Source organism: Anas platyrhynchos, chromosome 3, assembly GCF_047663525.1.
Source record: "Anas platyrhynchos isolate ZD024472 breed Pekin duck chromosome 3, IASCAAS_PekinDuck_T2T, whole genome shotgun sequence".
Taxonomy (NCBI): Eukaryota; Metazoa; Chordata; class Aves; order Anseriformes; family Anatidae; genus Anas; species Anas platyrhynchos.
Genome location: NC_092589.1, coordinates 111,201,308 through 111,225,712, shown reverse-complemented (window position 1 = coordinate 111,225,712; position 24,405 = coordinate 111,201,308). Strand labels below are relative to the sequence as shown.

The window sequence follows — 24,405 nt, the reverse complement described above, 5'->3', positions numbered from 1 at the left end:
ACAGCAAATTGAGTATGAGTCAACTGTGTAACCTGGCAGCCAGGAGGGTCAGCAATGTCCTGGGGGTGGATCAGACATGGCATTGCTAGCTGGTTGAGGGAAGGGATTATCGTGCTCTACTGTGATGATGTGGCCTCAGCTTGAGTGTTGCGTGCAGCTTTGGGTGTCACAGTATAAAAAGGACATAAAACTATTAGAGAGGGCTACAAAGATGGTGAAGGGTTTAGAGGGCAAGACATATGAGGAGTGACTGAGGTCCCTTGGTTTGTTCAGCCCAGAGCAGGGCAGGCTGAGGGGAGGCCTCATGGCGGCCTGCAGCTCCCTCACGAGGGGAGCGGAGGGGCAGGTGCTGAGCTCTGCTCTCTGGACAGGACCAGAGGGAATAGCATGGAGTTGGGACAGGGGAGGGGCAGGCTAGGGGTTAGGGAAAGGTTCTGCACCCAGAGGTGGTTGGGCACTGGGACAGGCTTCCCAGGGTAGTGATCACAGCACCAAGTCTGCTGGAGTTCAAGAAGTATTTGGACAGCACTCTCAGATAGGTCTGATTTTGGGTGGTTCTGTCTGGAGCCAGGACTTGGACTTACTGATCCTTGCGGGTCCCTTCCAACTCAGGATGTTCTGTGGTGTTATGATTATCTTTGCCCTTGTGATTACCACTGTTTCCTTCACTTAAGTATCATTCTTCAGATCAGGTACAGCGACCTGTTTGTCCTGTCTTAAGATTGAGTAATTTGTAGGCCACATTTTAAACAGCTTACTCTGGTTATGTTATGCAGTGCTATACCAAGTTTGTGATAGGTTTTTCATGGAATAGTATTTTGAGTGTAGATCACAAGTACTGTTTTTCCCAAGAGAGCTTTCAAATAAAACCTTAACTCCAAGTAATCGTGTAAGGTAGAACAGTTAATATCAGGACAGTTGCATAAATAATTAAGCATTGTGGGTGCAAAAGAAGGTTGCTTTTACTATTAACATTTTGCTTTAAAGTCACTGGCAACAAAGATGAATGTGAAGAGATCTAGTTGTATGGCAGAAATTATCTGTTACTTGTGGATAACTTGTTTCCAAATATTCTCATCTGGTATGGTGGCAGTGGGTGGAGTCCAGTGGTATGACACTTAAATATACATGTTTGTTTTTAAGTGTCTTTAAGTATGTCAGATGTGTCTAAGCTCTCATGATAGGCTTTGCTGACTACAGGGTGATTTGCTTCATCCAGAGGTAGAAACATAGGGGCTGGTCCTGTGGTTCACCGGTCAGTCCCTCTGCTGTAGCCTAGATCTCTGTATCCTGTAAGAGGAGTTTGCTTTCAGGTAGACACCTATGTTAAGGGTGTGTTAATTAATCCTGGGCTAAAGCCCTACCCAGTAAGTCAAAGCCCATGTTTCTGTATTGTAGCAGAAGTTGAGCCATGTCTTTCCCACTAGATAAATGCTGTTGGCAGAAACTGTCCTTCTTGTAATACTTTTCCACATATGCTTAAGAGTGTATGGGTAGGGGTTGGAGATGAGAGAAAATACTGCATGGGACTGATTTCCTACATAGTTGCATCTCTTTCTCTAACTGTATTCTTCTCTTTCATGATGACTCATGAAACTCCCTCTGGCCAAGTCTGTGGTTCTGAGTTCTCCTTATTTTGCCTACAGCAGTGGCACGAGCTGTGCCCTCTGCCAGCTGGCTGAGCCAGTAGGAACCTCATCTCAAAACCCATCCATTAAATGCATCTGGAAATTGATGGGCTGTCTTAAATATTTCTATGGGAGATACAGGCAATTAATTCCAAAGATAGATGCTTATAATGGAAGCATTGTTCTTGAAAACCACTTTTATGAAGAACAAAGAACCATAGGTATTTGGGAATATTATTCATTTTCTCTTAAAACATGTCTGAGTAGCATCCTAGAAGTATATCCAGTTCCTTTTCTCTGTTTTTCTCTTCAGTCCATCTGTATTGATACAGACCATAAAATTCCAAATGAAAAACCCAATGATAAGTAAGAAAATAAAAATCCTTAAGCTTTTACAAGGAGTGAGTACTAGGAAACCTTTTGGAATTGTCTTATGTGGGCAGTTTTTCAGAAAACTTTTTTTAGTGCACAGTCTTATTTTCATGTACTACAGTGCTGTGCATACTAAAAATTGGAAGTTATGTTAAAAAGAGGAATAAAGCTACTACAGACATTGATGTGAACCTGAGAAGTCTACCATTTCAGTCTAAAATGTGTTGCTGGCCTTCCTTTTTCATTTTTTAGTTTATGACCTTATATTGCAGATGCTACTCGTGAATGAAGAATTGCCAGTGGGATTTCCCTTTGGAGTTGTTCAGTAAAATCAGTTCAGAATGAAACTCGACAAACTGTTTTTTTATTGGTTTGCAACTAGAAACTGTGTAAAATTTACTTTTTTTGGATAAGGCTTCTTGAATTGTAAACACCTCAGAAAATGGATGACAAGCTAGAATTTTACGGTGGTTGTTGATGTAACTGGGTTTCTCTGTCAGAGATGTTATTGGTATCTTTCAGTTTTTGAGTAATTAAGAAATAAAAAGCAGGAATTATGAAAAGCAGGAATTACTGTCTGCAAATTACTCCTTAGTATTATTGTTTGAAAGTATTCACTTCAATTACATACCTTCCCATCATTGTAAGCTACAAATGGTAATGTGATGAATAAAGAAGTAGTACAATTTTCTCCTTTGGCATTCATAGAGCTTTTTTTTTTTTTTTTTGGTGGGGAAGTAGATAGATGGAGGGGGGGGGGAAAAAACTTCATCCAGAGAACAGTGCTGTAATTGACAGTACTAAACAACACTTTTTTCTTCCCTCCAGAAGCATGTTCTGTTTGTATTATGCTCATTTTTTTCAAAGTACTTTTTGTTAATTCAAAATAAAGTACTCTAGGTCTTGTCCACTGTTTTACTTAAACCTTGCAAAACCTCAAATGAGAACTGGAGGAAGTAAAGAAATGTTTCTACAAGTGCACTTTGTTTTACGTAGTTGAAGATCATTACTTCATGGCTTCATTCAGATCTGTTTCTTCCAAGTTGTGTAACACTAAGCATTTTTGACTTTGAGTGTCCCTCTATCAGGGTCCTGGAAACTTTGGCTTTAGATGTCTTTATTTTCTAGTGGTTGCTCTGCAGTACAGACAGGACAGATATCCACGGTTTAAGAGTCTGTTCAGCGTGAGATATTTCAGTATGATAATAAGTAAACTTACTATAACACTTTTTAGAGCTTATGGTTGAGTTTACTTGCCTAAACTTTCACAAACTGATTAGGAAATAGAATTCGGATCCCTGTATTCAACAATGAATGACTTTTTTTTTCACTTAGCAAAAAGATTTGAAAGTGCTAATGTTATCCTAACTAGATACTTAAAGATTAAAATCTTTTTTTTTTTTTTTTTTGCTTCTCATTAATTTTTTTGTATATTTATATTTCAGTCAACTTTAATGTCAGTACCTGGTACACCCTTAAAGTGAGATTTAATCACATACAAAGCCAAAAAAAAAGTTTTGAATTACTTTGATTAAATTGGAAAGAGTTAAGTTGGACAGCATTTTTCATTACAGATAGTCATATTTTGGACAAACAAAACGTGTAGTCAATCCTGTAGTAATTTAACCAAGCTTTTCAGCTCCATCTAAGTGAGATCTTTTGCTTCAGAAGCCTGAAATGAGGTTCTTCTAAGATGAGAACTGCTTTGTAGAGCTTAAATAGCCCTTGAAGTTGATATAAACCACACTGTTGACCTGCTGAGCACAGGTCTCAGTTCCAAGTGATGCATATATGTGATCATACCAAGCACAGGCTTCTGACTCTTCATTTGATAGCTCATAGTTCATCTCAGTGACATTTTGATTTGTAACTAGTCATTTGATGAAGAGGGCTTTTTTACTTAAGGGAAGATGCAGGAGTTTGGTCAATCAGCCAGTTCCAAAGTGGTACCTTATTAATACACAGCCATTTCATCTGTGACAAAACCATGAACTGATGAACACGGCACCGTGGCATTTTATTTGCCATCACTGCATTCAGATAACTAAATAACTTCAAAAAAGTTTTAAAGGAGAGCATAAATACATACCTGAAGTGTTCAAATCTTGATGAGTTTTAACTGACAAAGACTGCTCTTTTAAACCATTGGAAGTTTATAAATAATTTAGTTGTGCTGGACTTAAAATAAGGAACCCAGCTACTGCTGGAAGACAGTCTAGTAACTAGCACATTTGCCTTTTGGCTTCCATAGTCATTGTTTCCTTATGATGCTGTGTTCCCATAGTGAGGCACACAGAACTTGTGAAGGCGTTCATGCAGTACTTCTCCTTGGTTTGGTATTTTTTTCTTTTCTTTGTCTTCACATATGCTTCAACTGAATCTTTTCTCTGTACTCTGAGAATAAGAAATTTAAAATTATTTGCCTTTAAGGTAGACTAGATAATATTGTCCAGTTCATCATTGTATACTTGTGTTAAAATCTGAAAGATGCTTTCCCTTGTAGAGTGGTAGTGTGTATAAACTCTTGCAACTTACTCAAACATCAAATATTGAATTGGGTCTCTGTTTATTTGAGATCACAGCTGATTGGGAGGATAGTTTTTTGTTTGTTGTTGTGTTTTTTGTTTGTTGACATTTTTTTCTTTTCCCAGTTGTTCTATGGGAAAGTACAATAGCAGAGAGCAAGCTATGTAAATATTTGCTGATCTCTTCCTAACGGTATCTTGTTTTGTCTTACAGCAAACATGAGGTCAGCATCAGAAGAGCCAGTCCCATTACATGAAGAATTTATCTACTGTTGTGGAGCTGCTACCCATGTTTTAAAATGTGGGCCGTGGAAAGACCTCTCAAAAGATGAAAGTAAAAATCTCCCTAGGCTCTTATTCATGATTATTCCTGGTAAGGGTCTTTTTGTTTGTTTTTAAGTCTGGAAATGTGGTGGATTGGAATAGGCATATTCAATTTCCATGTCAAAAATGTTACTAGATAAATGATGGAATTTCTCATATACATGCAGCTAAAAATCAGTGTTATTACAGTGGTGGAATTCCTTTGTTATATTGGGTCACTACTGTTATCTAAATTTTTAGTAGTGCCTTAAGGTAAAACTGAGAAATTAGGATGTAACATACTTTGTGGTATCTGTTTGCTGACAGCATTATATATTTTCATCACTCTTTCCATTTGTTTCTTGTATGTTAAAATGGTACTGCCACGTCATCCTCGTGCTAATTGTTCAAGCATATTCTGCTGCTTATGGGCTGGTCTTTATTTAGTGGTGAAAGGGTGCCCAGGTCCCATTTTTCATTTTTTACTAGGTTTTGGAAGCACTGTAGAATATTTTATGTCCATTTCTTCAGGCACAATGATTTTATGTCCTAGCCTCCTGTAGCTGATTAATAGCCGAACTTTTAACATCATTACAGTGAAGTTTAAATGCTTTCTGTAACTGAAAAGAAGAAATAAACATCCCATTATTTCATCTTGCTGCTGCTTCATGGGAACAGATTTTTAAGCCTGATGCAGAGTGTAAGTTTTTCCTAAAGACCATCTGTATGGATCCAAATTGTTGAACAGTTTTGCAGAGGTGCAAGTGTGATTTGATGCTCTTTGATGGCTGATTTCTTCTAGCATTTTTTGGAAGGCCTAAATGAACAGGTAAGTGTTTCTTCCCCGAAGTTCTGGAGACTTGTCTGTCTTCAGGTTGTGATGCCCATCTCTTTGGGCTGGTGGTAGAGCCTGTAGCTATGGTAAACCTGTAAAGCTAACAAGTATCAGTAGAAGGGTTTGTGGATGAAGAGTGCAAGTGTCAAATGGATGTATTGGCATCCAAAATGAGGAATCTGTCTAAGGCATGACAAGTTATTTTGCTTGAAATGCACCAGGACACACAGGCTTTATAGACTCTATATTCATCACAAGAAACTTACTTGTCTACAGGAAAATGTAGTGGTAGGGCTACCTGGTTCTTAATTCCTGTAGGACACTTGTATGAGGACTTCTTAGTAACATTTTATATTAACCTGATAAGTAACCAGAAATAAACATCAGTGGGATATTTAGAGTGCTTCTGTAGTGATGTGCCAGCTTTTGTGAGCAGTTGATTAATGTTTTTGCTCTTATTTCAGAATTATGTTGGTAATACACTGGAAGTTGTCTCACTGAGAAAACAAAAAATGTAACAACAACTGCCAAGCTGCAAAAAAACTGGCTTAGGAAATAACTGATGATGGTGAAGGTGGTTTCTGGCAGGCAGTAACCAACTAGAGTACCCAATGCCTCTCAGTTTTTCTCCATGCTTCCGTAACTGAAGTCACTGTGAAGTGCTAAGTGTTATGTCCTGTTTACAGATCATTTTTGCTTGCATAAAGCAGAAAAGCAAGGAACTTTTTACAGGTAGAATCTGAAAGATGAGTGGTGCCATTGTGGATATGGTGTTTCACTTATGGTGCTTGTCGTTTCTAACAGTTGTAAAATAAGCAAAACCCAACCAAGTTGTCATAACCCTTCTATTACTAGTTTTACAATAAGTAGGTATTTATTTTTTTTTCAGGTGGTAATTTAATATTTTTAACTTAACCACATCAATTCTTGCATCTTAAGCTGATACCAAGATTTTGAGTAACAAATACTGATAATGAGGGATACAAAGATGTATGTACATCTGAGTCTACTGAGAGAGATATCCAAAAATAATCGTTCAACAAATGTTAGATTTTCAAAGCCAAATGTTTAAATGTTGAAGAATGGCAAAATGATTTGAATTCTGATGTGAATCATAGTTGCTGCTCAACACCTGCTGCCCTTTATTACAAATCCTGTGCATGTTTTGCTTATTTCTGTTTTGCTCTTGATTTGTCTTGCCATATCAGCCACTTCCTTTAAACTTTCCTTCAGGGTTCCTGTTGACCTCCTGCTTTTGTTCCTGAACAGATTATATTTTGATTCTGATTAGTTTCTTGCTGTCTGGTGTTCCCAAGGGTGCAGCCTCACCGAGAGCTAAAAGCTTCCCTTCTAAAGAAAAGAGATCTGTACCTCGAGAAGCTGGCCTTAAGAAGCCCAAACAAAAGAAAAGCGCCAAATACTGTGAAATGCATTTAAAACTGACTTTTTGAGGTATTACCCCCAACATATGAAATATCCAAAGCTTTCTATTAGAACTGTGTATACTTTCGCTCCAGTATCCATACCTGCCACCTGCAGTTCATTTTAGGATATGATGAGCTGGGTGGCCTGAATGTCACTGAAGAAGGAACTCTGAAAAGCCACCAAAGCAGGCAGAACATTTAAGCTGACTTCTGACTTCCTTGATTTGCAAGTCTCCTCAAGGCATTTTGAGTGTTATGGTGAACGTTTTGGCCAAGATTACACTGTTCTGGAGGATGCTTCTGTTGGTTAACCCATGTGGTAGTACTGTTTATTCTTCTGGTTCCTCATTTTTTCCTGCTTTTTCCCCACCTGGAGTTGGTTGAAGATACTAGTTGCATCATTTCATAGGATACTGTAAGACTTTTTCAGGTAGAGACAATTATATTGCATATATGTGTGATTCTTCCTTAGCAGAAAGTACTGAAATAGGACTGGCAGCAGTAAATTAAGGAAAAATTTTAGGAAATAAATGACCTTACATTGTTGCATTGTATTGATGAGAACAATGTTTCTCTCTCTACTTTTGCTTTGTTTATTCGCTAATAATATGTAAATAATAAATGTTTCTTAAAGTTTCTGATTAGGATGTTTGACTTTTTTTCACCCCTTCATATCTTTGTTGCCCTGTAAAAGAAATGCTTCATTTACTGTCTTTCTTTTGGGAAAAAGTCATATCCTATCTGACATACCTCATCTGTAAAAGTGAAGCGTGTCTGGTAATGTGTTATTGCTGGTTGATACTTTAATTTGGAAACTGGGTCAAGAGAGAGGGTTATTTTTAAGGCATTTGCCTCGAATGACTTGGTTTAAACTCTTTTCTTACGTGTGTTACTGTAAGATGAGTGTCGCATCGCTTACGGTTGCAGTTCCTCCTTGGAAGAACAAACTAAAACTTGCTTTTACCTCGGAAATGTAGTGAGGGCAAAACCGTGATGATGCTATCTTCATTTTGGCAACCCAAACTCAGTAGTCAATCAAGTCACCCAAGCTCCTTGCTGTGACTGCCAGGGAGCTGGCTAGGAACTGGCATAACATAATGCCTTTTTGCTTCTCATAAATCTTTTTTTTTTCCCTGGTTTGATACATGCCTCACTTCTGGCCTTCAAGGAGAATTCTGTCTGCCAACACAAAACATAGCTCTAGGGGAGATCCGGACATTTGGGTCATCTGGCAACATATTTGTATACCTAAACAGGATTAGATAGCATTCCCCTCGTGGTTTTGTAGCTGTCTGAGTATGAAATGTAGAGCCTTGCTGGGGTCCAACAATTTTCACACTTGAAAGGCATGTTTCCCGGGCTGAGATCCCTTATGGGATGAAATAACGAAGGGCAAAAGGACAGCTTGGTACAGGTCAATGAAAAAAATACCCAGACAAGGGCAGCTCTCCCTCAGACAGGGAAGCATGCGCAGCCAAGTGCTCAGTGATCCGAATGGAGCATGGTAAGCCCTACTGTGGGTGGTGTATTATTCTGTGTGTTACTGATCTGGTACATGCTTTCCGGTGTTAATGAAATCCATGCCTGTGATTTTGTTTACACACAACCCAAACAGGGCACGAGGGAGGCAAGTATAGACGAGAAGGATGATAAAATTCTCAGCTTCTGCTGGGATTACAAGACACTTGAGAATAAATCCTATATCCTCAATTTGTGAGTCGGATTCCTTCCTGATGGAGAGGATTTCTCTCTGCCCTGACTTATTTTCTGAAATGGGTTGAGGGAGTTGGCTCCAAAACATTCTCGTATTCAAAAGCCAGTGGTAAAATTCCCATCGACCTCAAACGAGGCAGAAGTCTGCCTCCTGTGGACTGACAGCTCCCTGTGCTTGAAGCAGTGGAAATGCAGAACGTTCAGTGGAGTTGAGTCTCGTTTAACAGCAGGCTAATGCTTTTACATATGGTGGTCTGTGTACACTTACTTGAGTAAATAATATGTTGAAATGTTTAATGTGAACTTTCTTGTTTCATAACACTTTTCCTTGTGTAAGCAAAACCACTGTATAGGAATATGTATTTATTGAAGTAATTACTGTGTAGAAGGCCCAATTTGTTCTCTTGTCCTCAGTCAATAATATATGTGTGCTTGTTTACAGTTCTTAATATGAATTATTTTCTATTAAAATCAATGAAAATTTACTCAGAATAAAATTAAATGTATACATGATCAGGTTCCCAGTTTTCTGGAAATGTAGGCGTTATGGGAAAGGACAGGAATTATTTTTTTCCTCTTGTGTTATAAAGGTCTGTTTTTTCCTTTTGCAGTGTTTGTTTAGTGTAAAATTAGCAGTGAAGTATAAAATCTACTGCAGTAATATTTAACATTGCTTGGGTTCATTGGAAACCAGGATCCACAGAGTGTAATGGAATATTTTTTTTACTGTTTTAAGAGTATCTGTCTATTTGTGTCTGTGTATTTATGAAACATTTAACTTTGTAAATAAATACAGTACAAATATTAAAACCACTCTGCTGTTTAGCTCCATCTTCATAAAGTTTTTCTCCTGCATTTCATTGCAGGAGTGCATTGCAGTATCTTCATTCTCAGCATCATTTTTGTTACCATTGCTGTAAACTAGGCAACTTTGTTATTTGCTGTTTTGTACTCAGAAAGATTAGTTCATGGTTGATAATGTATAATAAAAATATATTTATTTTTTTTTGTGGTGAAGCATGCTACATAAGTTTTGTTCATTAATATACAGAAACATTGGAATTTGCTGCTTTGGCAATCATGCAGAGCATTCCCTATGCCTGCCAACTTTCTTGATCTGCCTGCTTGCAGTCAGATTGCTGCTGGGATATTGGATCATCATATTGTTTTACCAACTTATGCAGTGACTTGGTGGTGTTTAAGTCCTTATAGGCTTTAAACAGATGCTTTCTTCAAAGTATAAAGATTTAATCTCCTGAGATAATCCTCCCAGTCAAGAGTTGCTTATGGTTTTCTGCACAACAGATGGCTGAGACTTGGATTCTGATCTTCTCTTAGGAGTAGCTACATGTACTTCCACAAGACTGCTGTCACTTCAAGACTACTTAGCTGTTTTTCAGTAGTGAAAATAGTACAATTTTTCTAGATTATGACAAGTCTTTAATGTGTTCTCCCTTGAAGTGAGACTTCCTGTTAGCTTTAAAGACTTTGAAGTTCTATTTTTGACTATACTGCAAGGACTCTGAAAAGTCTTCAATACTTTGGCTTTGTTTTTGTGTGCTGCTTTGATATTTCAAAATCATCTCTCAACATTTTCATAAGAAAAGTTTATTAAGGTTCAGTATATAATAATACTTTGCATTAAAACTAATTGTATAGCCTAAAGGCTTAATTACTTTGTATTTTGACTTTTTGTTTTTTGTTTTTTCCCTTTGCTATTGTAAAGTTGTTAATCGTTCTGTCTGCTGAGCAATCACTGGGATGAATAGTTTTTCAGAGGTCTATCAAAGGAGCTACTGTTACCACTGAGACCAAGGGTCTCATTAACTTATTTAGTAATAAAAAAAAAAATCCTGGCTCTACAAACTATGTAAAGCGTATTTACTCCAATTCTCTTCAGTTGGATTTTAGGATATGCTTTAATTTAAACAAAATCAGGGGGCTTTTAATGGGCCTCTTTGTGTGTGATCTGTTTGTTGTAACCATTTGTCAGCAAGAACTGCACGAGATCTTGTAAGGACTCCCAGTACTAGTGGATTCGGTTGCAGCATATAGCTTCTGGCAGCTGTGGGGTCTATGTAATTTAGAATCTGGTACGTGAACCTTGGTACTTAATCCACGATTAAACTAGTAAAAGACAAAAAAAAAAAGCAAAACTGTTTGTGGAGCGAAATCAGCTTTTGGAGTGAGACCACTGAGTCATTCAAGGGAGGCACTTGCCTCCTCTGCCCACTTTGCATATCAGGCAGTGTGCCCTCCCCAGGCCATGGCAGCGTTCAGCACTTGTGTGGGAGGGGAGGGAAATGCTGCTGGCAGTGAACAAGCAGATGAAGAGGAAAGATGATTTTGTACCTCGTGGGCAAGGGCACTTTGAGGTTCTGGCTCCTATTCTAGTGCTGCATACACTCTGCGCTCACAGTCACTGAATGAACTCCAGCAGCTACTTAATGAACAAAATCAAGAACCTGTTCTGTTTGTATTAAGCAGTAAAGGTTATTTTTTTACTAAATAGTGCCAGAGCACCTGCAATCAAATTATCTGTCCAGCCTCACCTTGCCTTGTATCTTTGCTGTTTTATCACTATAAAGCTGTTTCTGAGAGCTGTCACTTTTAATTTTTTTTAAGAGTCAGTCTGAGACCATGTCACCTAACTCAAAAAGGGACTCTTTTCTCTAGCTTATTACTAAGCACCTAATTAAGAGGAATTAATGTTCCTCATTTTATCTTAAGTGCTTTGTGTAAGTAGCAGCTAGGGCTGGGCACTGCTAGGACTTTCTACCTGCAGAGGGATCCAGTTGCTCGGGTGTTGTGGAGTCTCCTGGCTGTGGAGATGGTCAAAACCCAGCTGGGCATGTTCCTGGGTGACTGTCTCCAGCTGACCACACATGAGCCAGAGGGACAGACTGAATGATCTCAAGAGGTCCCAGCCAGCCTCAGTGAGTATTCAAATCTGGCTCGAGGACTGGTCATCCAGGCTTCTTGTCCAGGTGTGGATTGGGATCTTTATGTATTTTTTGGAGGGGGGTGCACCCAAAAGGTAGTAAACCTAAACATATGGATATTCTTAGTTAAATAGGTGATTGGAATTGGCCACTTTTCCAAAAACTGTAATTTCAGCTGCCTGCTTCTTGCCTTCACAACCATACTGTACAGTAAGTGCCGTAACACTGAAATCTGTGTTTGTTGAGTGCTTGGTACCAAATGGAATTAAAAATTGCTAAGGAGTGAAAAGTGGTGCTTAAACACAGTATGGAAAGGGTATGCCAGAAGAGGGAGCTGTTCTAAAGATTAGAAAAAAATATAGCATTTCTTGGAAAGCTTTTTGCTCTAATAGCCAGCTATACCATACACTAGCAGGCTTCAGGCTATCATCTGAATACATATGTAGGCACTGACTCTTTCTCCACAGTCTGCATTGCAAAAAAAAAAAAAATAGTTTTATAGGACCATTCATGGGGCAGTGATTAATGGTTCTGGTGGTTGTTGAAGGTCATAAAAATGCCTTTAACTTGTGTTATGGGGAACAAAATAAAGGAAGTCCACTTAGAGCAGAGAATGCAAGGACTGGAATGTTGGGGCTTTTGTTCCCAGCCTTGCCACTGGGTTGCTTTTCAATAGATGCTTCAGTCATCCTCACAAATTGTGTAGCAAACCACCAAACAAATCTTCATTCCCATTTGCAAAATTTATCTCATCTATCACCAGAGTCTCTAAGACAGCATTCAGTAACAGTCAGCTAACAATGTGTAAATAAATTACCAATAAAAGCACAACTGGATAGAGTGAGACAACAAATACTTCCTCTCCTAGAATGTTTAACTCTGGGCAGCTCCACTCTTTCTGGTTTTGTGAAATGCTTGCACCAGGACATGTATCATCTTCTGTTTGTACAGCACTGCATACCCAAAGGACATTAGGGAAAATAACTTACCACACTTAAATACTTCAGCTCTCTATCGTGTTAAAAAAAATGGTAATGTTGATTTCGCTTTCGATTTAGGTGGCTTAAATTAAGTAATTCTTTTAGATGCAATGGTAATTTTTAGATGAAAGTCATAGTTTAATGGCTCTCCTGCTAATATTGAAAAAAAACTGCATGTGATACCTGTTTACAGGCTTAGTTTTGATGATCTGAAGCTAACAACTTTTTTGTGTGCATATATCTATATTCACAAACTGTTTTCTGTGTGGCTGTATATTTTCCATCATGTTAACACTGCCCTTTCCATTTATCTTCTTACCTCCCCTAGTTTCAAATAAAAGGAGTTGCACATGTTCTGCTAGCTGTGCTTATTCCCACCAGACCTTCCCAAGTAGAGCAGTGCTGCTGTTGTCAATTCTCAGCTGAAGAAAAGAAGCAGAGAAAAACTGAAAAACAAAGACAATGTTATTGATGTTATGGTACACCTCATGCAGAGAATCAACCGGAGAATCTTGTTCTGTTGGACTCTTGGTCCCTGTCACCAAGGAGGACTTAGCGGAGGACTTAGCAGAGGACTTGAGCTAGCCACTTGCTCCCTTGAATGTACTCCTTACGTCCTGAACTGCTCCACAGGATGGCTCGGGGAAAGCCAGCTGGTATTCCTAAAGCTCTCAATAATGTATTTTTTCTGGTATCCCACCTGTCTGTCTACTGACCTCGTGTGATCAATGTCAGGCAATCAGAGCTTTCCTGGAAAGTGTCTGCTGTTCCTTGCTTTATTGAAAGTGGGACTTGAGCCTCCCTTTGGAGACTGGGAGGCAGACCTGGGGTATTCATGGAGCTCTTGCCTTCAACCATCAATCCCTTGTCTTAAGGCCACAAAGCAGGCTTTGCTGAGTCTAAAGTACAACACAAGTTAGAAAATGTTTAGTATATATATTAAGTATATATTAAGACCCATCAGGAACTGGAAGATCTAAGAGGTTAATGTTTGGAGCACTTAAAACAAACTTTGTAAGGCCATAATTTCACAACGCAAAATGTTTGTCAACAATAGTGGCGTAAGGTATTCCTGTTCCCACCACACTGTGCCACTCCGCCCCTCGGTTAGGCCAGAACAATAGTTTGCGAGGTCATGCTGTGAGTTAAGTACATACATACATTTATTTCTGGGGTCGATTTTAAGCTGGAGCCGTTCCCTGTTTGGGTTCACAGCACGGCCCTGCAGTGGTGCCAGTGTAAGTCAGAGGCTGGTGAGCCATGGTAGGGGGGTGGCAAGGGCAGTCTGGGAGCAAGGGATGGGGTTCCTTCAGCGGATTCCTTGCAGAACTTCCCGTAGTTGGGTTGTGGTGTCAGTCCTCACCACATACAACGTGTATGTGGGTTCACGTTCTCTTTCTTGAGGCTTTTCTGGAGGAGTTGGTGCCCCAAGGGTCACACCAGGCAGTAGTGATTCGCTGTGAATGCCTCTGCCTTGTGTCCTCTGCTGCTGTTCGCACTGCAGCACCAGATAAAGCTGTCAGCTCTTGATGTTTGGCCCTGAGTTTGCAGATTTTAATTTTTCTTTTTCCTGAAGAAAAATTGACAGTGGAAAAGGAGCTTTCTTACTCTCTAGTAGCTGGTATATGCAATGCAACAGCAGTCAATGCAAACAAGTTACACTCTAAAGTCTATGTAGCATAACAATCTAGATAGATGGGTTTATGTAGGACAAGATAATGTGTTTTCTCCTTCCTCTTGACTACAAGTTGTCCGATCAGAAGATAAGGTAACAAGAGCATAGATTTCTATTTCAGTGAGAAATATAGCAGAACATTTTCGATGCACATACTTGCATGCTGCTGCCACTGCTCAGGGATGGGCAGTGCATCAGTCACTGAGTGGTGAGCAATTGCATTGTGCATCACTTGCTTTGTATATTCTTATTGTTATTATTTTTATTACGCCTTCTTTTTCTGTCCTATTACACTGCCTTTATCTCCACCCATGAGTTTTACCTTTTCTCTAGTCCTCTTCCCCCATCCCACTGGGGAGAAGCGAGCAAACAGCTGCGTGGTGCCGAGCTGCTTGCTGGATTACACCACAACAGCCTGTTCATTATTTCTATTTTCTCATTTATAAAATGGGAATAATGAAATCTTCCTGGGTCAAGTTCTTGAGGACTTGTCAATGAGATGTGCTGTCTGGACTCAGACCAAAGCTCTTTGAGAGCTTTCCCCTTTATTTCATGGGGATAAATAGTTTGACAGAGAAGAAAACTCTTCTCTGTGGGTAACACTAATTTTTATGTACCTGTCTGGTTTCTGCTTTCTAACTCCAATAAAACTTTGAACACATCAGCTGATTTTCCTCAAATCTTTTGGAGCGATAGGGGACTCAAAGATATTAAGATAAGAATTTGGATAGAGAACATACAGACTGGTAAAGTAGCCGCTGAAGGAATGGTGTGCTCTATCCTATTAGATATCCTGTATTAGATTTACGAAAATTCAATTCTTAGGACGCTGCACTCCATTATTTTTTCTGCTTATGGACTACTTGTTTGTGAGTAATATTTTAAAATATGCTGACAGTTGTGCTTTGTTTACTGGGTCAGCCCACCAGTTTCCATTGTCTTTAGAAAAGAAAAAAAAATGTATTTTTCATTAAAAATAAAAACTTCCTCATGCAAAGAGAAGTCTGTATGTCAGATCTTGCTTGAAATATGCCACTTTTGTTGAATTTCCCAGTGCTCCAGCAGTACCTCTGATGGGGGCTTGGCACATTTAAGCTTGTTAAGTTGGAGGAGGCAGAGTAATGACAGGATGGTTGAAGCTCCAACTGTGCTTGACAGCATTTCCCTCTCCTAAATCTGGGTGGCAGATGTGACTTACTGAAGTGGCTTGCCGAAATTTCTCTATCTGTAGTCTTCTCTCCATGTCCTCTCCCTGTTAATGAGGCGTTGTTTTCAGCATGGATTCTTTCTGCCTGCCTGGCCGCAAAGCATAATCAGGAGAGGAAGTAATCCCTCTCCTGCAATGTGCAGAAGCTTGGCTTGAGTTATGGAAATATTGTGTTCTAGGGTATTTTGCTTGGTTTGACCATTTAAAGAAGTGTGGTTTTTGTGCTATGATGTCTGAGGCAGAGGGGAAGAAGAAAGTACCTCCAGAGGACCCACCTATGATGGAAATCCAGTTTAGCCATGTGCATCATGTACAAATAATGCAATTAAAATGTGTATAATATACTTCCTTCTTTCCTGGCATCTACTTCTAGAAGTGCCAGAGCTGATATGGATTTCTACTGATAATAAATATTTTGAAGTAGTGTTCTCTTAAAAATTATGAAAAATAAATGCCTCCTTTCAGACTCTAGGTAACATGTGGCCCTATTTCTATAGAACACATGGTTCTGTATAGTAACTCCAATGGACCACTGAAACACAATAAATTTCACCCATTATGTTCAGTATCTAGATTATTAAAACAATAGAGCCAAACATTCAGTAAGTCATCACTCTTGGTCCATTGTTTTTCTGCTGTGAGCATGATAGAGGATTATGATCATTGTCCTGATTTCCATTTTTGAGATGGAAAAATCTTGTTTTTTATTGATGGATCTAAAAGCTCCCATGAGAATAAATAAATACTTAGTAGGATGTACTTATATAATGCCTTTCCACCTGTAGACCTGTAGATCTCTTATATCCATTGTTAAAGCCTTCTCTTATGGGACAGAAACTCTTCATGGTAGCTCTTAAATAGCTTGTCCACAGTGACTTGTGTTTATGAAGGAGGAAAGTGTTTGAAGCGTTTGAGTTGAACTTCATGGAACATCTCAGGACTGGTACAAATATCCTTACTACATGGTCTTTTTCCTCAGTCTTGGGTTTTCTTCTTGGTTTATCATGTGCAGAACAGGTTATTGTTTTCTCTTACTTTTCTGAACACTAATAACAGATACAAGTACAAAATCACTTTAGACAGTTCCTTTCGAAAGCTGCATTCCCTTGATGTTCTTGATCCACAAAAAGAAATCTTTTCTTTCCACAAAAATTGCAGCAATGTATTTTCAGACATTTTTCTAACATCTCCTGTCTTCATGTTCTCCGTAGCTATTTGTTACCTGCTTATAAAATATTTTATTCTGAAATCTGTCTTAAGAAAGAAAGAAAAATAAATGACCTTGAAGGTCTCAAGCTTACACTTTTTTTTCTTTTTTCTTTTCTTTGTAACTCTGACCAGCATTACAGCATAGACAGATCTCTGATACAAATTTGAAAATTTAATTTCTGGTGCTTTTTGAATTTATTGTTTGCTTTCTCCTTGTATCTCATTCAAAATTGATAAAATCTGCAGAGCTATTTATCTGCACAAAACAAATAATTTGTGGTTATCTTGTTTTTGAATTGTTTATTTTCGTCTTTGTCTTCTTCCTGCTGATGTTGTCTCATCAGGGTTGTGTTATTCAAATGTTTCGTAGGCTTTATTGTGAACCCATTTGACACCAAGTCTCGTGTTCCTCTTCTGCCCATGTCCTTTGTTCTCCTTTGTTTCTTTCAGAAGGAGATTAGTTTTCTGTTGGTCCAGTTCTGCTTCAGTCCCTGAAGTCAACTGGACAATTCCCACTGGGAATTCAAGACCCAAGGTAGAACTCACTGCAGGATGGGCTGCAGCATAGATTGGGTCAGGCAGACCAACAGCCTGTGGGTTTTAAAGTAGTAAAATCTGTCTTCATCTGCCAAAACAGATGTGCAGGAGACTGCATGTGCAGGTGTGTACCAGGAGATCTAATTAAAAGTGCTAATTTTTAATCTAATATGCAGAAAATGGAACAAAAAATAGTAATTGTGAGCTTTAGTAAATTCTGTTTATCACTTTAAAAAATAGAGTGAAAAATTCACTATTCCATTGTGAACTCATGTTTTTCAGTTTCATACTTAAATCCTTAACTCCCTTTCAAGAATCATTTGTTTACAGGCATACTGAAAGAATTGATAACTTTTTTTTTGTATATATATTTCTGTATGTGTCTTAGCTAGTTGAAACATTGAAGTCACCAGATGTATGTCAATATTTACCTTTATGACTGTATTACACCCCTGCAATATCACTTGCAGACAAAATCCAGTAGATTTCCATTGCCAAAATCAGGATTTCAGACTTGTTTTCATATCTGTCTGGATAGATGCTTTTAACCATTACAGTGAAAAAAGAAAGGCAGAAAACAAACAAACAAACAAACAAAAACCAAACAAACAAAAAAAAAAACTGTTCTGTCATAGTTTCTTGGGAATATTTTTTTCACAAGCATCAGGCACAATTGTCACTTAGGGAAAAACAACAGTGTTAGTTTAATTTAGGTTTATTAGGCTGTCCATGGGACTTCTTCAGAGGTGAATGAGCCCACATTTGCCATAAAGGTAGAACAGCGTTAGAGAACAGCAAGGCAGGTATATTTGCTCTGTGAAATGCACATACAGAATGTGTATTATACAATCTTAAATGTAAGTTTTATAGCTGTATGAGGCTAAAAGCTATAAGCTATATATATTTTCCCATATATATCTATATATATGTAGGAGAAACAGATATATACATATATATGTATAGGAGGAAAATGTGAAACGTTCTTGAAAAACTTCTGTAATAAGCAGTTACAGGCACCTGGCTGAGTCCTGAGATTCCCCATTTACACAACCGAAGCACTGAGGTGCTTTCCAGCCAAACTCATGATTCCAGAGCTAAAGAGGATCAAACGAGTTTTCACGTGTTTCGGCATACCATCTTTGTTATTATTTGCTCTTTGGCTGAGGTTGCTCCCCTCACACACACTCTAAACAGAATACAGAGCTAAGAATTTCGGTCTCCTCGATGTGCAAACAGGTGAAAGTTTAATTGATGTGAGTTTGTGATGGCCATTCCGATGTTATTTGACAGGCGTTATTTGAAATTCCTTGACCCTGCACGGCAAAGAAACCTGTGTGTTTCCTTTTAAGGCCTGATCGTCAGCTGTGGTGTCAGTTTCTGCAGTTTTTTCCCAAGTGTGAGAACATCATTGTATTTTTTTTTTTTACATGCTCCATTTAAATCCTCCTGACATCTGCGTGGGCTGCTTTCCATTCATTAACATAGGGGAGTTGCATCTTCTTCCATGGTGGCTGGTCAGACGCCAAAGACAGATTAAGTTTCCTTGAGCGAGGAACTTGTCATGTCGATCCTTCGGGCCGAAGCTGGGAGCTTTGGCAGCTCTGCAAAGAGGCAGTTGGAATCTTTGCCACAAAAATGATTTTTGTGTGGTCCTGCTGTGCGCCCCTGGATTTCCAGCGTGATTTATGGCTGCTCATTTAAAAAAAACAAACAAAAAAAAGTCTGCATTTGGTTTTGTTGCAAGAGATTATCGTGTAAATACTGTGGTATACATACTTAATTCCGAAACTGTGGATTATTTCTAAAATTAAACTCATGGTAATTGCTGGCATGTTTTCCAGTTCCTCAAAGTTCTCAGTAAACCCACTGCTGGCTGTGTATTTCCCTTCTTCTATTCATGTAGCTGCTGCTATTCTTTATGGTCCTGCTGAGGTCCCAAAGGAAACAGAGAGCAACTGCTAGAAAAGTGCACGAAGCACCACAGCCCGCTGCCAGCTACTGCTCCTGCAGATGGGCAGGCTTTGGGAGACGTGGCTGGAAGCATCGAGGACAGTGCACAGAGCCCAAAAAGCTTGGTTCAAAAACAAGGTGCAAGAAACCCCACAGCTGTTTGGGATGATTTAGCTACACATAAATTTCTTCTCTTTCACTCCCCACTCCCCTTGGCATTTACTAGAGGCTGAAATAAATCTTTTTGGGGTTAGATATCCTTTCCAAAACTGCTAGGAATTACTTTTGTTTTGTCTTTTGGTCTCTCTTCATTTGACTGACCTGTATATATTTTTGAGCTACCCCTTTCAGGACAGAAGGCTTTTCCTGTATGTTTTGGTGTATATCTTTATATGTGGGGATTAGGTATGGCCTGTGACTTTTTAAATAATCCATATGTATTTGTTGTTTTGCATCCAGATTTAAGGGGTAGATTGAGTTGCACTGATAGCATATGTACCTAGGTTTAAACCTCCCGAATCCAGGTAATTTATTTCTTGAAATTGCAGCATCTCAAGCATAAGTGCATACTTCCTCTTAAGACAGACTAAGTTTGTCTTTATGACACTTCACAGAGGAAATAATGTGAAATTGGGATAAAAGTGATTATCACAGTTATCACGGGGCAGATACTTAGCTTGTACAAGTTGTTGTCTCTTGTTGAGTTGTTGCTGGTATTTAAAATCTTAATGGAACAGCACTAAAAAGAAAGTATTTGAAAATAAAAGTCAGGCAAATGCATGTTTATGAGTAATTTTCACATTCTCATCTGTTTGCGTGATTAAAGAGTACCTCCCTGTTCTTGAAAACCTGTATCTGCAGTATGTGTAAGTGGATAGAGAACATTTACCTCTCCATGTAGCTCAGAGTTGCACCCCTGCAAATTCTTTCAGGCTTCCCAGTTTTGCTTTAGCAGTACGTGGAACATGTCAGGAAAGCAAGGAGATTTCATCTTCAGATTAAAAATGGAAAGACTTTGGGTTTTATGTGGAACAGCTGGATGAAATGACTCGTGTTACAGAAAGGAACAGAGAAGGTCCTTGCTTATTGACATTTGTGAGTACACCGAATAAAGTGATCCAACTGCGCTCCAATTCACTCCAAATTGTCCATGTAACATATTCTTCTCATGAAATGCTTAGAAATCTTTTGCAAATCAAGCTAATCCGCAGTGTCTTAGAGTTTTGTGTCTTTTTCTTTTATGGCCACCACTTAAAGCTATTGTTTGAAAAAATTTCTGAAACAACATAAACACAGTTTAAAATTAAGCACAGTTGAGAGTAACTGCTTAAGATGTGCTTCTTGGTTCAGATGACTGCAACTTGAGATTTGCTGGCATGCAAGAATGATTCAGGTGCCCTGAGGTGTCTGAGGATTGATGTGCTATTCAAATAACTGGAGTAACCTTCAAATCAGGGAGGTTAACATTGCATTTACTTATGGTTTCTATTTTTTGACACTTTGGGACTGAGTGAAAGAACATAGGCAGGTTTGTTCTGATGTATTGGGAAGCCCTTAAAATGCACAAATGAGCACTGCGTTACCTCCATGCCTGTGTGATGAACCTGGTTGTTCCTTTTATTTAAAATAAAATAAAATTGTTTAATTGAACAACACTTTGACTGCAGTAGACAAGCCCAAACTATTGTTGATCACAGATTGATGTGCATATTAAGCCCCAGATATTTCCATTAGCTATTACTGTAACTCTGTTGTATAGAAAAAAAAAAATCTTTATCCATTTAGTTTTTTTGCTCTCTCCCCTTAAAGTCTGTTGACAGATAGAAGCTAAAGTTAAAACTGTATGAAATAGCTGACTTTGCAGAGATGCAAGTTTGATCTATAATTGGAGGTTAACATTCTCCACTTACCAGTTCTGTGTACACAGGCTTTTCAAGAGCCGGGACTACAGCTCTGCTTTTACTTAAGTCAGTGAAAATCTGGAGTAACTCCATTGAAACTGAAAGTTCAATAAAGAATGAATTTATAGCTGCTTTACACATGGTGATTTCTCTATAGAAAGCTTTGCTGTTAAAATCTTTGTTGTTGATTTGCCTTTCCATTTGTGCCAGCGGTTCTCATTCATACCCCTTCAAGGCATTTTAAAGTATCAGTAGCAGATCTAACAGCTCACCCCACAGAATGTCTTTTACCATGAGCAGGTGTGTGCAGAGAGTGAGGGAAAGGGGTTACTTTTGCATTTATGGATCTTCTCCTTTACCTGTCTAACATATACATGCCATTTATCACAGAATAAAAATCCCGTTTTCTCCAAGAAAAGTAGTACTGCGCTTCGAGCTTTGCATAGTGTTTGATCCAAAGCCTCCCTTGGTGATTCATGAGCACTTCGTACTTCCCTGTTCTTCAGCTGATGGCTGAATCATGAGAGTCCTTACATCCTTACATGTTAGGTTCACCTAGCTGAGGATGAGAAGGACATTTGAAAGACAGCTGTTTTTATTTTCCTGCCTTTCATTGTTTTGCATTTTTAAAGGAGAGAATAATTGAAACGGATACTCAGAAAAAGATGTAAGGCTAGTTTTAAGATTAACATGATTCCTTGATCCCAAGCTACCTAATTCCATTATATTGCAGGACTGAGTATAGGGCTGAAACTTAATGACTATTTATACTGCAAAAAATGCACTTTATTTTGGGTTGCTGTTACTTTCGTCTTCAGCCTTCCTGAGTGACAAGTTTCCTCTATATAACTTCAACCCAAGAAGCTTGACAAATGATGTCTAGATTTAATCTTATTATCTCTGGGGGTCCATCTCTGATACACTTTTGAAGTATAAAAATGAAAAAAAAAATAGATGTACATTTTTATTGGTTAAATAAAATGAGGTTGTAGGAGGGTGTGAAATGTAAAGGCTTGTATGTGTGACCCCTGGGAATTTTAAATGGATTTTCTGGAAATCAGTTTGCAAAAATTTCCTTGTGCATTCTTGAGTTTGTGTATACAACAGCTTATTTTAATTCTCCTTTAATTTCAAGCTTAAAAAGAGGTGTTTATAAGTACAAAATAACTGACACTACTCTGTTTTTTTCCCATTTTCAAAATCTATGTATTCCAGTAAAAATAGTATTGTTTTAAGATCAGATTGTTTTTAAGGCTTAAAAAACATCAGAAGCTGAGTCTATTACGTATAAGTGATGGATGAAGCATGTGTAATACCTTGCCTAGAGTGGAAGGCTTCTATGTTCTGCCCTTGTATTATCACTGGTGTGAGCAAGGGGCTCACCAGCTTCTGAGCATGTCTGTGCCAGAGGTGGCAGGAGGTGCCTGCTGTACTGCATCTCTGTGGCCAGGAGACACTCCTCTGGAAACCCTACACTGAGGGAAAGCCTCTTTGGAGATCAATGAGCTCACTGTGTGTTACCTGAAGAGCAAAAGGGTTAAAGTAAAAGAACCCAAAATGCCCACTGTATAAAGGGAAGAAGTGGAATAAACCCAGATTTTACCGCCACCTACCATTTCTACAAGAGCTCATTTGATGTCAGCTCCAACTCCTCTCCTTCTCTGCCCTTGTCAGTACTTACACTGCCTCAGCCTGTTATTACAGTCAGACTTTTACAAAGAAATTTTAAAAAATTTAGTGTTGTTCTTTTTTCCCCTCATATTCTTGCAATAATACATCTGTGTTATTTTGGGATGTCTTTGTCTTAGAAGCTGAATGCCTTTTTACACAATACCGCTCTTGCCTCCTCCTGCTGTTGATGATATCCAAACTAAGAATTGTTTGGTATGCAAGTGAAGGGCATGCAATTGAGCAATCCTAGTTACAATGGCAGGCTTTGCTGATGTCTAAATGATAATAAGAAACCAGTGGGGTCTACCCTGGAAAAGGAAATAAATAGAGAGAAATTATATGTTTTTATATATGTGTGGAATTTTTATGCTTCCTGGGGGAATGGGGAAGCAAGGCTCATTTCATTTTCATATGGATTTATTCTCAACTTAAGCCCCTCGACACTTTGTCACTGCGCATATACAAAAGAAAAACAAACAAACAAAAATGTGAGGGGTAAAGATTAAGGTTTGTATGGAAATCTTGAAATCTTGACCGAATATTGGATTGTCTGTAAATAGCATACCTGTTTTCAACTGATAACAGAGAGATATTCCATGTTCTGAGTGACAGATACCTGTATCAAGTGATACACACATTAATGTCTGTCACATTTTTGTAAGATCTTGGGATTTCTTTATATTTGCCTGATTTTCGTGTCCTGATGGGGGAGATAAGCAAGCTGCTTGAACTTTAATGCAAAAGGAGATTTTCTCTTGTGCTGGGCTTCAGGTTTAGCTTTTGCAATTTCAATTTTAGCTTCTGCATTTTCTGCAATATGCTTCTTATGGATGCCATGAGAATGGAATTAAAACAGTTCAGTAGCATAGCCCCTGAGTTTGGGAGAATAAAAATTGGAGATGTGCTAAAGAAAATAACAAATTCAAATATAATGTTGCTTAGTTTGCTTTGAAGTACCTTGCTTGCTGTTGAAAGGTTAATATTGACTGTGCTTGTGTGTTTCTTTTGACAGGTAACCCCGGACTGGCAGGTTATTACAGGACCTTTATACAGGCCTTGTACTGTGGACTAAATCAGCAGTACCCCGTCTGGGTTGTGAGCCATGCCGGACATTGTAAGCCTCCTAGTGGTATGGAGATGATAGAAGGTACTATATAACTTGTACACACAGATATTTATAACCTCTCTCATTTCTCCAGAAGAAAACGTGCCTATTAGAAACAGCATGTCAACTTTTTAAATGCCTTCATTATATTTCCACAAAACAGTTTTATGAAGAGAGAAGTTGCTAAGGAAAAAGTATTTATAGATAAATTAGATTTGTCAGTCAAATAAATGCTACTAAGAGCATAGGAGAGTTTGCTGATTGCAGTCTTGAGAGACAAGAGAGGGAGATCTCAAATGTATTTACATTGAGAACAAAAGATTATAACAATTTGTGTTTTGTTTTTTTTTTCTTAAAGGAATATCCAATTCAGAGATTGAACACTTGAGGACAGTATCTCTGAATTTAAAAGTAGTTGAACTAAAGTA

The 24,405-nt window shown here is 38.5% G+C and overlaps 1 protein-coding gene across 4 annotated transcripts in view; it reads left to right on the top strand.

The window, feature by feature from the left end:
• Positions 1–24,405, top strand: part of LDAH (lipid droplet associated hydrolase) — a 117,691-nt gene that overhangs the window by 8,725 nt on the left and 84,561 nt on the right. For 3 of the 4 annotated variants that reach the window (XM_013093357.5, XM_005012903.5, XM_072036485.1), the window contains 2 exons: positions 4,740–4,898; positions 23,885–24,019. In XM_013093357.5, the coding sequence (XP_012948811.1) occupies positions 4,745–4,898; positions 23,885–24,019 (289 nt within the window). In that variant the 5' untranslated portion in view covers positions 4,740–4,744. Of the gene's footprint in view, positions 1–4,314; positions 4,337–4,739; positions 4,899–23,884; positions 24,020–24,405 lie in introns of those variants that run through there. The other variant, XM_072036486.1, reaches the window with a different exon arrangement.